The 18,846-nt window shown below is 42.3% G+C and overlaps 1 protein-coding gene across 20 annotated transcripts in view; it reads left to right on the top strand.

Moving 5' to 3' along the window:
- The window catches only part of cacna1aa (calcium channel, voltage-dependent, P/Q type, alpha 1A subunit, a), an 85,532-nt gene extending 67,200 nt beyond the window's left edge, over positions 1-18,332 (top strand). For 9 of the 20 annotated variants that reach the window (XM_042213274.1, XM_042213273.1, XM_042213272.1 and 6 more), the window contains 10 exons: positions 2,218-2,323; positions 2,871-2,978; positions 5,307-5,407; positions 7,006-7,121; positions 7,224-7,356; positions 8,780-8,893; positions 10,129-10,167; positions 11,652-11,868; positions 12,140-12,411; positions 14,003-18,332. In XM_042213274.1, coding sequence (XP_042069208.1) covers positions 2,218-2,323; positions 2,871-2,978; positions 5,307-5,407; positions 7,006-7,121; positions 7,224-7,356; positions 8,780-8,893; positions 10,129-10,167; positions 11,652-11,868; positions 12,140-12,411; positions 14,003-14,797 — 2,001 coding nt within the window. In that variant the 3' untranslated portion in view covers positions 14,798-18,332. The remainder of the gene's footprint in view (positions 1-2,217; positions 2,324-2,870; positions 2,979-5,306; positions 5,408-7,005; positions 7,122-7,223; positions 7,357-8,779; positions 8,894-10,128; positions 10,168-11,651; positions 11,869-12,139; positions 12,412-14,002) is intronic. The other 11 variants (XM_014341403.2, XM_042213270.1, XM_042213269.1 and 8 more) reach the window with 5 other exon arrangements.
- Positions 18,333-18,846: the final 514 nt, after the last annotated feature.

Below are 18,846 nucleotides of genomic sequence, written 5' to 3'. Positions count from 1 at the left end.
CCCCCCCATTATCTCTGCATATTGCTCCCTTCTCCACACATGTACACTCCCTCACTTTCCCCCCTGCATGGCCAGTCCCCACCAACACCACCGCATCACTCCTGCACATGCCCTATTTGTCAAGTACAATACAGGTACAATGGATATCATGCAAACCGTTAGATTAAGAATATACTAAACATTAATAACACATTTACATTACATGCTACACGTGATCAGGTTAAAAAAAATCTTTTTCAGATTACTGTTAGCCTGAGGAGGCAGCAAGCCACACAATCTGTAGGCACAGACGATCACTCCATTGCTTTCTCCACCTCCCACTTCTCTTCCAGTAGAGCTGGGGCAAATAGTGCAGAGATTTTACATGATTTAAAGCTGCATGTGATTAAACACGTTTATCCAATTACATAAAAGAAGTCAAGATTGCTGACGTTGTGATCTGATACAATGTGCTATTTGACCCAAGCTTTTTAACTCTCTACTTTTCTGTTTTTCAATTGAACATTTTATGTTTAACACCCGCCATCATCCAACTTGGGCCTATAAACTTTCAAACTATGAGCCTCCTTCCTGAAATGTAAAAGTAAAAATACCAAAATGTATCCTGGTAGGTGTGCTTAGCATTCTATAATGCTTTTTATGCATGGTTGAGCATCTTTGTCTTCTCTGATAAATATTACTAGATCCAAATTTATTTAGCATAAGTCTCAATTTGCTTTCCAGGCGAATCTAAATCTTAACTAGGACCTTCCATCCAGTCCACCTAATAGCTATCCTTTTAGTGTCGCTGCTTTTAACCCTTGATCTATTCTCTCCTGAAGAGAGACAGCATGGCTTTTCAGGCAGGACTGCTTGCTTTATTTTTTTTCCCTTTACAGACACAGCCAACTAAGTATGGCAGTGATTCCTTTTCTTTTTTTACATTACATTGTTTTGACTTTTATTTTTCTATTTTCGGTCACTTTTTCTCTTTATGTGCTCCAGCTCATAACCTATTGATTTTTCTTTCTCTATCATCTCTTTCCCTTAAGCTTTCCCTTTCAGTTCTTATTATATCTGTTTTCTGGCAGAAGAAATATTTCGCTTCACCTCATATTTCCTACACACGCCTGGATTATGTTCACCTGAAAAATCATTACGCGTCTTAGCACCAGAACAACGCTTCCATGGTGGGCTTTTTTTTTGTTTTTGTTGTTGTTGTTTTTTTTTTTCCTCTTTTTCCACAGAACGCTGCTCTCTCTCACCTATTAACCCTTCGAGTCTATACCCATTTGTTCACACATTTGACATCAGAAAATGTCAGCGTAGCCTCATTGTCTACTATTTTTCTTAATGCCTCCGATAACAGCCACATTAAAGCAACTCACAAACTCATTTTAATGTCGCCAACAGAGGATGCTTTCTGTGTACAGCTGCACAGCTGCTTGTCCTGTGAGGCATATTGTGCCTGCATTGCATGCTGCATGGGGGTGGAATGCGCAAGAAGGATTTGGGGGGAAAGGCGGATTAAAGGAGAGGCATATTTTTGGAATGTGGGGACGGGGGAGATGCATGGTGCGCTGCATGTCTTGGATGTCGCCGGGTTGTTGTCTTTTGTCACCAAACATGCATGAACGTCACTCTGTTAGTTGATGTAAGTCGTATTATTCGTGTGTGTTTGTTACTAACCAACAAGACCCGCAAAGGATAAAACCAATAAACAAAAACCACAGTGTTCCTCTTTCTTAGACCAGTCCCTCGGTTGGCTTATTGGTTTATCATCTGGTCTCTGTTGTTTTCACTGTGAACCTCCAAAGCACTAGGGGGAGCTCTGGATAATAGTAACTGCTGCTCAGCCTGTTCCTGGACAGTTATGAAGCAAATAAGAATGTGATTCTGAAAAAGTCTCCACTAATCAATTTGTGACTTAGATGTTTAAAATTGAACAAGAATTTGGGCATTACTACGACTCTCTTGTCACTTCAGCACTCATAATCACATATGTGCCTAATTTGACACTTAAGTCTGAGCCACTATAGGCAGACAGACAGACAGAGTCAGGGCCTGCTGCAGATGCTATGCACAGCTCCTTCAACTTCCGAACCCACCCCCTCTTCCCTTCTACCCACTCTCCTTCCCTGCTACAAGCTCAGAGCCCTTCCCCCTTTTCACCTGGAGGTTCCACATACACCCCACCTTCTCCTCAATGTTCTTACTGCCTGACTGGCTTCCTCGCAGAGATTGCTCCGTATGGATCTGCCCGTGGCTGATGACAACACGGTCCACTTCAACTCCACTCTCATGGCCTTGATCCGCACAGCGCTGGACATAAAGATTGCCAAGGGTACGGACAAATTGACTTTCACTTGTCACATTTTCACATGCTTTCTTCTTCCTTCTCTCTTAACCCCAACATCCTCAAAGCAGAATTGTCTTTTCTGTGCTGAACCAGAAACTTCGAACTCTTCTTGATGCTCAATCCTCTATACAGCAACTGATGTGTTGTTATTTCCAAGGCTTTAGATTCCATATGTAGAACTTTTCTAGATTTAGCGTGAGGCTGAAGGTGAGACTGAATGTAGCTCACAAAGTTGATTGCTTGTGTTTCACTTCAGTTGTGAGCTTATATTAATTACATGACTAATAAAAGGAACCTTTTTTTTCTGTTTGTCTGTTTCCATGTTTGTATGTCTTTTCCCCCTTTTCCTTTCAATCTGAATGGCTATAAACAATGTGTGTTATTTTGTGTGTATGGATAAACTTTCTTAATGTGCATTTTTCTGTGTTTTGTGTTCATTTGTGTTCTCATACTTGGGCATGGATGTCCATACATGTGTGTGTGTATCTGCATGTGTGTGCATGCTTCTGTTTTTTTTAATGAATATGTCTAGGTGGTATCGACAAACACCAGATGGATGCAGAGCTAAGGAAAGAGATGATGGCAATCTGGCCCAACCTCTCCCAGAAGCATCTGGATTTGCTGGTGACACCACACAAGTGTAAGTGACCAGAGTTTGGATAAACCACAGCAGTGCCATTTTCTGCTACCACCTAATGCTCCACCATTGTTCCTCTCCATGCCCCCTGAGGTCTGCTTCTCCAAACCAGTCTTTTTCCAGTGCTGCACCCTCTGAATCAGCTTTCACATCTGTCTCACACATCAGTACTCAGATTGTGTGAAAATGATCATGAAGAAACAGAAGCACTGAAACAAGCTGCATGGTAGACACAAAACAGCTCCGCACACCCACGCAATAGTGCAGTATCTTGAAGTGGAGATCAATAAAACTGACTGAGACTGAACTACACAAGGACAACAGCTCTTGACTGAAAAAACCCTTTCTCCATCATCACTGAATATATCGAAAATGTCCAATGGGTGGCAGTGCAATAATACAGTCTCCTGCAATTCTAATGCATTACACTCCTCCCTTAATCCCCAATTATCAAAAATAAGGAAAAAAAACTTCATTAAATAAACTACAACACTGGTTCAAAGATTCAGTCTTTCAGGTGGTATTCGTACTTGTTAAAGGCAGTGCTCTGCTTGTTGTTTCTCTGTAGAAACTGGAATCTGTTAACTGCTACATACCCTCAGAAGTAACCTGAGCTTACTGGGATGAATTTTGGTTGATTGTTGCAGACCACTTCTTCTGGTTATCCATAAGAAGCTAAAAATTATGGAAATGTGAAATACCCACTTGAATCATGGGGAAGTCATGCTTGCCCATCATATTGCCACAGGGGCTGGCCGCTTCTATCACAGCAGCGGAGCCTCAGCTGAAAGTGTCATTTCCTGGCATGTGCTGCAGTTCTTTACCACCACCCCTTTCCAGATGGAGCCACCACAACTAGCTTCTTGCAAATGCTTTCATGTGGCAGATGGCCACATGTTCGCGATGTAGGCCATTCAGCGTATTTGCTCTTTGAACTGTAGGAGCTATGACCGTCACTTCCTAGAAGACCCATCTTTGAACCACACACAGCCCAGTTGGATGTCTATAAGAATGTCTCGAGTGCGTCATCGTGTACGTGATTTGGCCATCTGTTCTAAGACCTTCGTGAGTGAGACAAAAAAAGTTATATTCTTCTTCTTTACCCGTATCACTGCTTCCCATCTAAAGAAATGTATCCGCATTTTCATTTCCTGATGACTTTCAATAATACTCTGTCATGGTTAAATACTGTAAGTATGGATACCCAATGCTGCTTTTTCAATGCAGCCAGAGTGGGGATGGCTGGCTCTGTGCCCAGGAATTGCCAAGAGTGCTCTCTAATCATTAATGAGGGTAAACTTCCTCCTGTAATAATATTTATGAAACTTCTTTCCTTCGGAGAATGACAGAGTGTACTTTCTTATGCATTTGGGCGTATTTCCTCTCTGACTCACTCATGACGTAAATTCAGCTGACTTTTCCTCACGTCCCTCCATCAAATGAATAATGACAGTAACAGACCCTGATGATTTATTTCGGGCTAGCTGCAGCGACTTCCTGCTATGATTGTGAACTACTGCTGTGTTGCTTTTTGGCATTTTTAATGCTGCCTCACACTTAAAGGGCTTTCTTTGCATGCTACAATACAGTACATGGAAAAATTCTGCATGCGTTGGCCATAATAGGTCAGCAGCCCAAGAAAAAAAAGGTAGTTGTGAACTTTTGCTAGTTCAGGGTTACAAGACTGAAGCTACCATCTGTGTCCAACAGGTGGCGGTAAAGTATTCATTTGCAATCACAAAATTACAAAATGAATACTGCATTTTTTTTCCCTCCTTAAACTCACAAACTCAAGAGTCACCATTCCTCAACATTCACACTTCTACCCATTTCTGTGCCTGAGATCAGAGGGTGTCCTACTATAGATAAACCTTCTACAGATGTCTTTTCACTCCGTGGCAGGCAGCTTTATAGACTAGGGGCAAATCTCTCTTTTTACCATTAGTTATATTGAGGAAAAACACAGAGTCCTAAAGTATAAATCAGTAGTTGCTCTCATTCTGTGATGCTTTGATGTGCACAGATTGTATCTCTTTTTAAATGATTTTAATCATTTTACTGGAGACCATAGTTTGTTTAATATTACACACTAAACACGAGCCATATATCAGAAGGAGATTGTTCAGTTACAGCATTGTACTTGTGACACATAGAAGTGTTTTTTAGAGTTAACTGAAGTTTTTAATCAGCCTGGCAGTGAAAAGACTATTTTCTCGTATGTTCATGTATGCAAGTGCTTCTTGTGCGCTTGCCTCACACCTCTCTACCATTCCTCATGCTCAAAGACCAAAGAGCCTTATCCTGCAGGGTAACTTGTCATTCTCTCTGCAGCGACCGACCTGACAGTGGGGAAAATCTATGCCGCCATGATGATCATGGAGTACTACCGGCAGAGCAAGATCAAACGTTCCCAGGCTCTTCGTGATGAGCAGGTACTGCCTGTCTCCAGTGAAGTAACACTCTACCTGCATCCGATCCTTTAAAATTAAAGGCAGACTGACGTGCTGAAACCGAGGCCACAGGTCTGTAACTTCATCTATACAAGCCCGGACTGTGACAGCATTCGTTCAGATTAGGGAAGCGTGTCCATTCAATTACCTATAAAGGCAAAAGCAATAACTTCACAAAGGTAATGCTCAGAAACAATGCTGCCACCTTCTGGGCAAAGTTTGTTACACTAGCACTGAAATTCTTGAGGAAAAAAAAAACATTTTCCTCATACAGAATGTAGCAGATTATTTTTTTCACATTAAGCTAAAATGTTGTCACAATCCCAAATGTGCCCATGCCTGAACCTGATGGGAATCTTCACAATGGCTTCTTTAGCTGAGCTTGTGTCTTTCCTATATCAACTGCTTGTAACAATACACTACCTTCTAACTCCCTGTTACCCATGCTTGTCACCTTGGAAAGGTATAGACCTCCCTCACAAGATGATATGTTATCAATGCTGAAATTATGTGATTCCTAACATTATTATTCAGCCGTAATATAAAGGTCTGCTTGCCCTTAATATTGTCATTGCACGTGTTATGTATTATGAGATACTTCTCATGATGTTCTCGAAACATCAGCAAGCCACTGCCTTCTTTATTATTTCTGATCCTCATTATTTTCTCCTGCCTTCAGTCCTTTGCAATGTTCCACATCCACACACAGACGCATTTCTCACACAATTGTTTTTATAGATACTTTTTATCACACAGTCTGCGGTGTGACTTTACTAGAGCCTCAGATCTCAGCTACCATATTATCTAGAAATGCAAAGAGAGATCTATGCAGTGTTTCACTATAGAAAACGCAGCTAGGCCAGACCGGATCACACAAGTTTTAGATGTGCTTTACTTGTTGGGGTTCACATTGTGTTTATTCCTTGCAAACTAATTGGGATGCTTGCTACAGTATTTTCACATAAGTAAACTGAAAAACAAAAGAAAAATAATAAAATAATTTAACAACTAAATAAAATTTTAGATTTAAGTGGTCATTAGTGGACATTAGGCAGTTGTAACAAATGTAGCAATTCTTATTTGACACGTGCCATCGTGTACTTTACCTGCCTGCTACCGGCTTCTTGCTGTGTTTCTTTGCTACAATGTCCTCTATCATTTTAGAATAGGATCTTTTTTTTTTAATTGTCCTGCAAATGTTTTTTTCTTCTCTTTTTACATACCCACCCCCACCCATTAAATTTTAGCCTGTTAATGCATCAGATGACAACCGTAATGTGATAGTTTGCTGTATGAAGCTCTGGATGCAGTGGTTGAATCCCGCTTCCTCACTGATCGTCATTTTGCTTTGATCCCAGAATGACATCTGAGTCTGCTCATCTCTCTCCTTCTGCTAGCTGCTGGGCATTCGTTGCTCTTGCATTCATCCCTCTTCCATTCTCCCGTTTGCCCGGTCTCGCTTCAACCGGCAGCCCCCTCTCTCTATCCCCTCTCTTCATGCTCTGCCCTTGTTCCCCCTCCCCATTTCCCTGTCAGTCTGCCTGATAGCTGGCGACGGCCATGTTGTATATCTCACACAGAATCGAACGCCATTACTATTTCAGCGCGTGGAGCCACCTACCCCCTCCCAGGATGGGGGTCCGGGACTTAACAATGCCCTGCCTCCTCCTGAGATGACAGACACCACCAACAGCCTGTGAGTTGGACACTTCTGGATTATTTTCACTTTACAGGAACAGGTTTGCTGAAGAAAGACATACCCTTGACTTGTTAATATGTGTTTGTGTGTGTGTCACAGGCCGGTGGAGGGAGGTGTCCCGGAAAGCCAGTCGTGGGTGACGGCTCGCGCTCAGGAAATGTCTCAGAAGGTTGGCAGCTGGAGCCCTGAGGGACACCCTGTGGATGGCCTGGGAAGCATGACCAACTCTCAGGTAAAAGCTCACACACACACACACACACACACACACACACACACTGGAAATGGCACAATAAGCTGGCCAAAGACCACACAGATAATAGTTTGTGCCGTGTTACTTGATGTAGCTCCCAATTGCAACTGAGGACAATTACGTGGTAAAATCTTCACTGTTCAAGTTTGTAATTCCGTATCCAGGCTCAGCAGTGACCTGCTCATTTGTAACACCTGATTTTTATAGAGGATTAGATCAAATCAGGGCAGCTGATAAGTTTATTTAGTTTTTTCCCAGTATGTTCATTGTTAGGAATACTCTCCCATTCTTATGGTGTCGTAAGTTCAGAGCTCAGACTGCATCACCGTTACTGCACTGTTGCCTTTATCATTTTACTGAAGTTGTTACACTTATTTCCTGCAGTTCCTCTTTTTTGGATTCTTCAGATATCACTAACATTTAACATTTCTTTGATTAGCTCCATCTCTCAAACCTGTCTCTACACACAAGTCTTTTTATTTTATTTTATTTCTTTAAAATCTCACTGAATTGTTCAGTGGCTATATATCTCTGCATCTCATTTGACTCAGACTGGTTCATGTCTCTGTTTTCATGCCGTTAAACATGTCTGCTTGTAGACCTCGTGCGGGGGGGGGTCTGGCAGGTGCATGCATCTGTCAGCCCTCTTATTGTAGCCACCTGTCCACAATCAGCAGAGCTCTAAAGGAACGACTAAACTCAGCAGCCAGGGAGACAACCTGATATTCTTTGATTATCAGTTCAGATTTAACTAAAATGCGATTTACTCCAAACAAAATCGAATTTTGCAAATTTGCTACATAAAATTTGCATGTTTCTGATTAAAAAAAAAAACCCCAACATACTAGATTTTTGATAACTGCAGTGCAGCTGACCCACCAGTGCAGTTTCAGTTTTACATAACCTCATTTAGTGCCCACAATGTACCAGGACCTGCACCTGGCTAACATTATCATCTGATCAGATTTCTTTTTTTCTTTCTTTTTTTCCCCTCATGCCTCTTTTTGGCTGCACGTGGTTTTTTCCTCCCAGAATCCACTCCTGCCGTGACTCACAACCTCCTCCATCTGGCATTGAGTGCCACTAAACAAAAAGGGAAACAACAAATCACCTTCTGCTCGCATTTGTTGCAACTCAAGTGACAGCAGCATATGCAAACACAAAATTGGATTTTGGTTGGAGTATTTTCTAAAGACCAAAACACACAATTTCCTTTTTTCTGTTTGATTTAAAAATGAAAACAACAATTAAAGACCAAATTATCCAACTGACATGATTTTCCTCTGGGACCTTCAGCTTTCTGCTCTCTTTGGATAACCTTTCCACCTTACCCCCCTCTCCTCCTCCCTATTAGTTTTCATGGCAGCCAATCACACCACCTCCTGCTCTCCTGCTCTGTTTACAGACGGTAGAGATGAGAGAGATGGGGCAGGATGGTTACTCGGATACTGAGCACTTTCCACCAATGGAAGGCCACGGCAGGGCCGCTTCCATGCCCCGCCTCCCAGGCGACAACCAAGTGAGCAGCATTCTCACCTTTCCACTGTCCGTTGTCCTCATTGTGTCCGCTCCTTATCTCCTTTTGTTTGGAACAATGACATTCACAAAGGTCTGACTCGTTGCTTATGGATTTCTTGCTGCGGCCTCTTGAATCCAGAGTGGAGAACGTTTGGGACGAGGTTGCGAACGACAAACTTTTACAATCACTGGTTACATTTTGCGCTGGGTGACGTGGTTGCAACCATGATGTCCGCTAGCATATCATGACAGTATTTCAGGGTAAAACATGTAAATGTTTTGCTGACATGTTGACCTCCAGGCTTGGGTTCACAAGGACCACAGCAAGGCAAAGTCAGACCTTTCATTCCTTTATTTTTCTTTTCTCCCGACTGTTTTGCTTTTCTCTTCCCCTTATCTCTCTTTCACCTGCATGGAGGTGTTTTCGGAAATGCGGTTGCCTTGTTTTCCATCCCACACCCTCATCCATGTTAAACTGTTTCATATCTCGGTGAGTGCTCTGGTTGTCATTCACACACGACACATTTATAAACCACACACAGACATGCGCAGTTCTCTACCCCCACACCCACCCCACATTATTTCTTCTTCTTTTGTCAGGACCGTGATTTATTTATCTTTTTTTTTTCTCGTTTTGCTAAACTGTCTCTTCCTTCCTAGCAGAGGTTTTCCAAGTGCCGAACCGGGCTTCCCCCCCTTTATTAGCAGGACTGGTTCTAGTATGATGTTGAGTGTTACAGATGTGTGCGTGTTTGTGTGTTCTGGAGCTTGTTTTTATATGTGTTTTTCGCTGATTATCATCATTGATGTTGTGACCGTGTTTCTGTTGATTGAGCACTTTCATGGTGATCTTGTCTGTATAACACTCTCGTGGCACCAATCACCCCCAGTATTTGTGGTAAGTGTATCTCTTCCACCCTCGCTGCTGCTTCGGTGTCTAATCGGACCTTCTTTCTCTGTCCCTCCTTTTCTCTTTCTCTCTCTTTCATCTCTCCACTCTGGCACCCCATCCTCTTTTTGGGTTGAACCTCAATCTAACGCTTTTAAACTTGTACTCCTCTTCACCCTTCCTCTTTGATCACTGCATATCACACCATCCCTGTCTCCCTTCCTTCTCTCCCTCTCCCCATCACTTCTCCTCCTTGTTTTGTGTTTGCGCCACATCCATACATTTGGTGTATTTGTGGCATTGTTTGTGTGTGTGTGTGTGTGTGTGTCTTCTCTGTGCTCATACAGCAGCGGAGGAAAGGGAAGCAACGTGGCAGTAACCTCAGTGTATGTACCCTGTCTTCTCTGTCTTCTCCCTCCTCCCCTTTCTCTTTATTCAAGTCCCCTTCTCAAACATGTCTTTGTGTTGTGTGTTTTTTTCTGTATGTGTGTTTTTAAGCAGGGGTTTTCTTAAGATGTATTAAAGCAACCATTTTTAGCATGAACTCATATGCAAGTCCAGTTTCCAAACCAATCCTACTGACCCTTAACTACTTCACTCGTGCACTTAATGCAGAAAGTTTGGATTCGGGCTGAACTCTGCTTGTCCCTTCTCATCATTTACGGTCATATGACTGTCTCCGGGTCTTCTGTATCTCTGTCTCTCTTTACTCAGCTGCTGCTCCTGGTGCTTCGTTGTCTCATGTCCTCATGCCTGTGTGCTTATCTTTGTGTTGTTGCTGTTAACAGTCTCCATTATGAGTCTCCATTCACGACTGCCTACCTGCATGCTAGAACTTAGATCTTTTTGTTTGAGTGGGTGTATGCTTGCGTGAATGTATGTGGTGCGTGGTTAGAGTGTCAGAAACAAGGAGGGATATGGACATACGTGCATATGAATGGATATGTTTATAGGATTCTCAGTGCTACTTCTGTGAGGCCAGTTAATCTGCCAACCCATCATCTGTAATTTAATCTGTGACAATTCACAATGACTACAAAACTTGCTCAGCTCAGCTGCAAAAAGGATTTAGCACTGAAGTAACCTGATATGATTTTCATGCCCAGGTCATCAACTTGTGGCACCATAGGCGCTGTCCTGCTGTCCTGTCCTGCCTCAGGTCACGAGGCCTCGGCACTGCAGAGGAATGTCGTTAGCAGACTCAGGACATCCCCTATGTACATGCATGGTTGCAGGGAAGCACGCTGAGACAGAGCAGAAACAGAAGAGTTTTGTGCAGCCTGGAATGCGCCATGTTCGAGGGCATTAATGGGTGGTGAAAATGGAGAAGTGCTGAATTGACCCTTCTGTCCCCTTTTTTTCTTTAACATTACAAGTTACAGAAGCATGGAAGGCATGGTCGCTTGCCATCATCTCTTTCCCTGTGCTTCCTTTTGAATTTTTTTTTTTAATCTTCTGTATCAGGGGTCGGCATCTGAGCCCTGCACCAGGTTTGAATGTTAATACAACACTGCACTGGCCTTGCTTTAGCCATGCTTAGCTACTGAAATACATGGATGGATTGTTTACAAGCACTAAACTTGGCTAATGGGTTTTTTTGCCGACCCCTGCCTTATAAATTGTATGCAATGTCTCTGTTTTTGAAGTAGCATGATTGGGGGTCTATGATTTGGTATAGGTTAAAGGAAGAAGATGCGTTGAGGGCTTTCATAGAAACAGACCCCAGTTAAACCCATATATACACCCCTATACATATCTGTTATCCCATTGTATAAATGAAACACCAACCTGACATTCAAAGGAAACACCTCTCCTTGCATTTCTCTCTCTCCCTCCATCCCTCGGTGGTTTCTTTCTCTTCCTCTCTTAGACCATCAATGACAGCAGTCCAATGAAACGCTCCGCCTCCTCCCTGGGCCACAGCAGGTCTGGGCGTGGTCACAGAGACAAAGGAGGGGCAGACGACTACAACATGGAGCATGCAATCCCAGAAGAGGGAAGAAGTTCCAGACACGGACACCGGCGAAAAGACCGGAGCCATCGGGCATCTGAGAGGTCCCTCTGTCGCTACACTGAGGCTGACACTGGTGGGTGAAACCACAAACACACACACATTTTTTGCATAATTGATCATTTGACAGGTACTGTAGAAGATATTTCCACTATCTAGAACTCATTTTCTCCAAACGTCTCACCTTCTGCAATAAATGAATCCAATTTTTGTACAACTGAACAAAAACCACATAAAAGTCTTTTTGTTGTTGTTGTTGTTGCTGTTTAGCCATTATTTCCAAGGGCTGCTAGAATGTGTCACTGGAGTGCAATAATAACGAACCCCTCTAAACACTCTGTCATCAGGCCTGGGCACAGACCTAAGCACAACCACTCAGTCTGGCGACCTCACGTCAAAAGACAAGGATCGAGACAGGGATCGCGGCCGTTCCAAAGACCGTAAGCACCACCACCATCATCACCATCACCACGGCTCTGTGGACAAGGAGCGCTATGTAGCAGAACGAGGGGGCGAGTACGTCCACAGGCACTCTCGCGACCGTGACCGGGAGCGAGAAAGGGACCGGCGCTGGTCGCGATCTCCCAGCGAGGGTCGCGATTGCGTGACACACAGACAGGTGGGCTCCTGGGGTATTAAGTGTACTTGATATCTAGGCTGGAAAAACACACCTGTTGGTTTTTGATAAGAAAAATAATTAAATAAATATTGGTCAAAACACAAATGGTCTAATATTGGGCCTCTAATTTGACGGTAGTTAACTGGTGGACTATTAGCTAGAAAAACCCCAATAACCTTTTCTGGCTGTAACCAAACACAGTGCTGTAGTCTACATAAGGTGTAACTTTTTGATGTAGTTATGTTAGAAATGTTCCTCTGATTGGAAACTGTATAAAAAAGATAGATGTAGCGTGACATCACCTGTTGGTTTGTGGACTACTGTTTTGAAGGCTTGTTTCAGTTTCTTGAATCACCGTATGGTAGTGGCTTCACAATTACAGGCTAGCCGTACTTTAAAAAATACACAAGATATAAAATATAAACAATAATCATATATTAAAATTAAAAATCATTCTATAAAAAATAAGAATTAAATATAGCAATTAAGCCATAAACTCATTAGCAAAAAGTATTAAGTAATATGTGACAAACAGAATCATTTTCTTGTTGAAAGCCAGAAGGGTTGCCCCCTGCTGGCCAATAGAGAGAATGCAAGTTTAATGCACCAGTCTCAGAACCTAGGTCCAACTTTTAATAAGGACTTCTGCCCTCAGATTAGAGGCCATTGTTTAATTGTTGGCATTATGTTAATGACAGCAGATAGCATGTGTATCTTTATGTATATTTGTATATACATTTATATTTCACTATATTCACATAAACATGCATTATTGTTGGTATAATAATGCAGAAATGAGTAAAAAGTGTTTGCTACCAAACCACCAACAACCAAACAAATATGCATAAAGAATGTATATTTGAGTACCTTATTGCTGTTCCCAGTTGCCCTGTCTAAATGTTCTGTCATGCCCTCCCCACTATGTTTCCTTATGACATTCTTTTCCAAGCTTATTGCCCACTATACTTTAGACCTAAATTTTCTTTGCTCATGAATTTTTGGTAATGCATATTATTTAGCTAAACACGCTGATTTTGTAATATATTTTAATAATTACTGCAGGAACAACAGCTTTCTTTAAAGGGGAGGAAGTGGATTTTCTTATTTGAATTTGTGTTATATATATATGCTACACAGCTTGCTCAAAATAATGCAAAACCAGACACATTTTATGTATGTTCAGTTACCATATTTACCCTGTACTGCATTTGTTATCCTGGAAATCAACCCTTTATCCTTCTTTTCTCCTGTCGTCTTTTGTTTTCTTTCCTCTGCGTAACATGTTGCTTTTTTATGTATGGTCCTGTTTGAAATCTCATCTTTTTTATCCACATCATCTGCTCTGCTCCTTTTTAATGCCTTTCATTTCTGCCACTCTTTTATGGATGGTGCTTTTATTCTTATTGTTGCTGTGGATCTTGCTCTGGTCCTTTTCTTGCTTTTCTATCTGGACTCTCTGTCTTGCGTTCTTTTCCTTCTCTCTCTGTTGGCTTCACGCTAAATCTTTACCATCCTCTACTTTATTCTACATGTTTTGTCGTTGAATTTGTGGTTCGTTCTTTTTATTTGCTTTATTTCACTTTTTGTGTAGGGCAGTAGTTCAGTCAGCGGAAGCCCTGTCCCCTCAACCTCGGGGACCAGTACACCGCGGCGGGGCCGTCGGCAGTTGCCTCAGACCCCGGCAACACCCCGGCCCCATGTTACTTACTCCCCTGTAGTCCGTAAGGCTATGCCCACCCCTCCTGGGGTGGCACAAGGCAGACCCTCAGCCCCAGCTCCTGCCCCTCGCCGCTTTTCTCCAGAGCCTTCCCAAGGCCAGGGTCCTCCCCCTGCTGGCCTTCAGCTGGGCCACCATGGCACACCACGTCATCAGCCCCCACTGCGCTGGGGAGACACAGGTGGAGGAGGGGGCTCCATAGAAGGGGATGGATGTTTCTACAACCAGGACTACCAGGACTACGAGCCCCATCATGAACCACCTGCCTACGAGCCAAACCCCGTGCAGGGGGGCAACCCGCACCCTCATGCCAACCACCCACTGCCACCTCCCTCACAACCACAGCAGCATAACCCCCATCCCCTACCTCCCCCACAGCCACACCCAGTCAACAACCCCCATCCTCAGCCCAGCCGAACCTCGCCTAGAACTGTTCATCACGCGCCTCCGCCAACAACGGCTCTGACAGGGCCTGTGCAGGGCCAAGTTCAGTCTGCCGCCCAGCGCCGGCTACCCAACGGCTACCGTTCTTCATCACCTTCCACACATGTCCACGGACCCCCACACACTGGTCCCCACAAGGTCCCTCCTCCGGCTGGGCATCCAAGGGGTCCTCGCAAAGGCTTGCATGAACCCTACAGTGAAACGGAGGATGACGATTGGTGCTAGCCTCTGGGGAAGGGGGTGGGACTTAACAAGGAAAAAAAAATTGAAATACCGAAAGAAGATGAGCCAGAGCACTGACTGCCAAGGGAAAAAAATATAAACGTTTCTTTCTTGTCTGTTCGATTTGTTTTTCCCTCTCCTCCACTGCTGTCTAAGTGACGGTGAGCTACATGAAACAACCGGTGTCATGGGATGGAACAAGAATGCAGAGACAGAATCTGGAAATCCAAAAGCGATACGTGGAGGTAACGAAACACCTCCGCGTTCTGCTCGCGTCTTGTCGATCATTTCTTTTGATGCCAAATGAGACCAAACTGGAGGAGCGTCAGACACTAGTCTTTGTGTCTTAAATTATGCCTCTGGCCATGAGCTATAGCCACTTACAAGATGTCAAGAGTTGCGACTCGACAAAAGACACTTTACAGTCAGAGACAAAAATGAGCGACCTCTTTTTTTGTTGTTGTTGTCGTTTGTTTGTTTTCTTTGCTTCTCTGAGCTAACTTCTCTTAAGTTAGCTGCAAAAAGATTTCAGACCAACCCTCCCAGCCACCAGTTGAATATTGATGAGTTTTATCATCTGTGTTTTTAAATACAAATAAACCTGACACAGAGCCCTCCACCTGTAAGAGGTGAGGGAGGCTAAGTGGGTGGGAGAGTTGGGGAGTGTTGCACGGGGGTCGACGAGTCCCTCCGTGGACATCTGGAGGAGAGGATGGGTGCATCTGGAGAGATTGCACTCCTCCCAGAAACAATTTAACCAACCTCAACCTATGACCTATGAGAGGGAAAAAAATAGTGGAGGATGGGTTTCAGAAACAGAGAAACAAACTGTTTTCTGCAGTATTTCTTCTACTCCTGGAGCTGCTTCTTCTTCCTCCTTCTCTTCTACTTCTTCAAAACATTGAAGCTTGAATCTTCTGTTGCACCCCCACACAGCTTCGTTTTTTGTAGACTTGCAGAGTTGTACACTCTATGGAATCCTGCATGAATGATACAAAAGAATACTAATAATAGCAACACTGAGAATCTACTGTTTGCAGAGGGAAAATGTTCTTCAGTCCTGTTTTTTTGTTATGGTCTGCAGGGTTTCTCTCTCTTTTTTTTATTTATGATTAAAAGTGCTTTCTGTTTTTCTCTCTCTCTCCTCTGAATGATATTCCTCTCTCTGTACCTTCACATATGCTAAAAACACCAGTGGCCCGAAAGTTACATGGAGATTGGATATTTACTGTATGTATATCTAGAGGGAACAAAATGATAACTCTTCTGCTTGCTCGTCTACTGTCTATTCCGTGCCAAATGCCTGCCATTGATACAGCTGGAATTGTACTTATTTTTGTGGAAGTTACCTTTTTTTGTAATTAAGGCTAAAAAAATGGTTTAATGGGACGCAGGGTATAAACATGGATATGGTGAATTATGTCTGACAAATCAGTAACATCTCAAAAGTCTTCCAGGGTGTGGGGTTAACACAGAGGCAGCAGAAAGAGACCAATAGAAATGTGCAGAAAGGAGAGAAACTCTTCATCTTTGTTTTCTTTGTTGCTGAACGTATTAAGGGATAAACTTATACCATCGTTTGTAAAGATCATGATGAGCGTGAGAATGAGGCGAGTTCTCCATATTTGGTCTTATATTTTCTTCTGTGTGCTTGTTTTTATTTTGATCTTTGAAGATTTGAAAATAATCCTTTTTCCAACCCTTGGGTGGCGCTGGAACACACCACTACACTGTGGGAGAATGAGTTATCAGGAGGACAGAGCTGTCCTCTTACTCTGAGTCTTCTTCAAAGTTAATAACTATTTGAAATTTGTACATCAAAATGCATTGAATTGCAGGTTTTACAATCCACTCGCCATCGCCTTTGACCTACAGATGGCGCTGTGTGACAAATAGTGTCCCGGTCTATTCACTATACTTATACAGTGAGTGCACCAAAAATGCAGTTTAGCTCATTCTCTCGCTAGTAGACCGCCTTATCTGTGTAAAAATCAGGTGTGTGAGTCGTATTGTAGCAGACGGGCTGGAGAAAGGATGCCTGGGCCTCGCTGTAGTCCTAAAAATCACCTGCGTTCTGTGCGTATCACTCTTGTATAAGTTTCATTTCTCTCTGTGTGCCTCAAACTAACACTTTTCACTAACGCACACCACCGTCAGACCCAACATTACTGTTATTTTTTACTTTAAGTTCCTTTTTTTTCTCTCATTCTTTTACTTGACCCACATCTTACCTGGAGGCCTATCACATGTTGACCAGAGAATGCATTGAAAAAAAAAATAGAAAACACTGCCTATTAGTGTCTTTCCAACCTCAGTGGAATGTCACAAAAAATATTTCTCACATCACTACATGTAAAGTTAGAAAGCACACTAAGGTATGTAGCTCCTGGTTGTGGTGTGTGTCAGTGGGTTTTTGCGTGTATGTATGCACACGGGTGGGTGTGTTTCAAATAAAATTATGTTTTGTTTTTCTGAATGCTTTTTTAAAAAATTCTCCAGAACTCTTCTGAAATCTTAAGACATTCAAATCAAATCATTGTAACGACCTTCAGCTCTGTGGTTGTGCGTGTGCGTGCGTGTGTGATGTCAGTAAAGCCCCTCCCACCTGCCCCCTCCACTGAATGGAACGTGCAAAGCCCCAAAATGTTCACCTTCCATCTTTGTGTATATGCTGCAGTAAAATCCACTAACACGCTGATTAACCACACAAAGTCTTCAAAAAGCAATGTAAAGTCGCTACTGGGGGAAAAAAATACATAAATTTAAAAAAAAAATGTTTTTTTTCTTTTTGTTCGTTTTTCAAGTACAAAAGATTTTAAAAAAGGAAAAAATATCTAGTTCCAGAAATGCATGTGCTATGTGCATGCCACACCGTGGGTTAAAAAGTCATCTTCAGGACATAAAAGAAAAAGCAGATTAATTAATTCAGAGGAATTTAAAAAAATAAAATAAAAAAGTGATATATAAATAGATAGATGTTTTTAAAAAAGCAATGTTTCCTTTTTTTCCTTCTATTTTTGAAAACAAAAAATGTTTTAAAAACTTAAAAAAAAATCTAAAGAGTAAAAACACAAAAAAGAGACTTTGGTGAGAGTCAAAGTCCTGTTTGTTTTTCTTCTGTTACATGGGGTTGAGGCACAGCACAACCATGTTCAGGACACCATGAAAAAAAAAGAACTGTTTTTAATTTAACAGAAAAAATAAAAATATAAAGAAAGAAAAGAAAGTACAGTTCAGACGATGGTGTATTCTTCCTTATACTTTTGTGTTGGGGGAGGGTCAAGGGATGGAGGAGCTCGCCAAAACTGTTGATGTACTTGTTAAAAACTGGCTGATGGTCCTTTGATCTCTCACTCACTCTCTATTTTCTCTCTCTCGCTCTCTCTCCCTCTATCTCTCTCTCTTTCTCTACCCTGTCTCTCTCACGCTCTTACCTGTCACACTCTCAGCCAGTCTCACCGCTATTTCTACCAGTGCATTTTGTAATTCCAAACAGAAACTCTTCCTAAAGAATAAAATCCAGAGAGAATGCATACTGCTTTGTGTCATTTCTTTTTTGTGCGCCAAGTCTTCTTCAGCTTTGAATTTGCATGTGTGTGTGTGTGCGTGTGTGTGTGTGTGTGTGTGTGCGTGTGTGTGTGCACGTGTGTGTGTGCGCGTGTGTGTGTGTGTGTGCCCTAGGAAAGTGCATAGGTTTCTCAGTCCATTTCCTCTACCTGTCAGTCAGTCAAGAAAAATAAACGCTTGTAAGCATTACTCACAGAAAGTGAAAGCCACGCATGAACTTTAAAACTGTACTCATATTTCTTGGCCACAATACCTTTGTGTAGTATTATCACAAAAAAACAGCTAACAACTGGTTTATTTTTTATTACAAAAAGGATTTGCAGTCATGGTGAAAGTAAGCACATGTTTTTTATATATATATATATATATACCCCTACTAATATATATATATACATTATTAGGGGTGCAACGATACACAAAATTCACGGTTCAGTTCGGTTCGATACTTTGGTATCATGGTTCGATATTTTTTCGATACAAAAAAA

This window comes from Haplochromis burtoni, unplaced genomic scaffold, assembly GCF_018398535.1.
Source record: "Haplochromis burtoni strain Fernald_Lab_line unplaced genomic scaffold, NCSU_Asbu1 Contig_431, whole genome shotgun sequence".
In the NCBI taxonomy this organism is placed as follows: domain Eukaryota; kingdom Metazoa; phylum Chordata; class Actinopteri; order Cichliformes; family Cichlidae; genus Haplochromis; species Haplochromis burtoni.
Note: the sequence above shows the minus strand (reverse complement) of the source record. Positions and strands in the feature narration are given on the sequence as shown.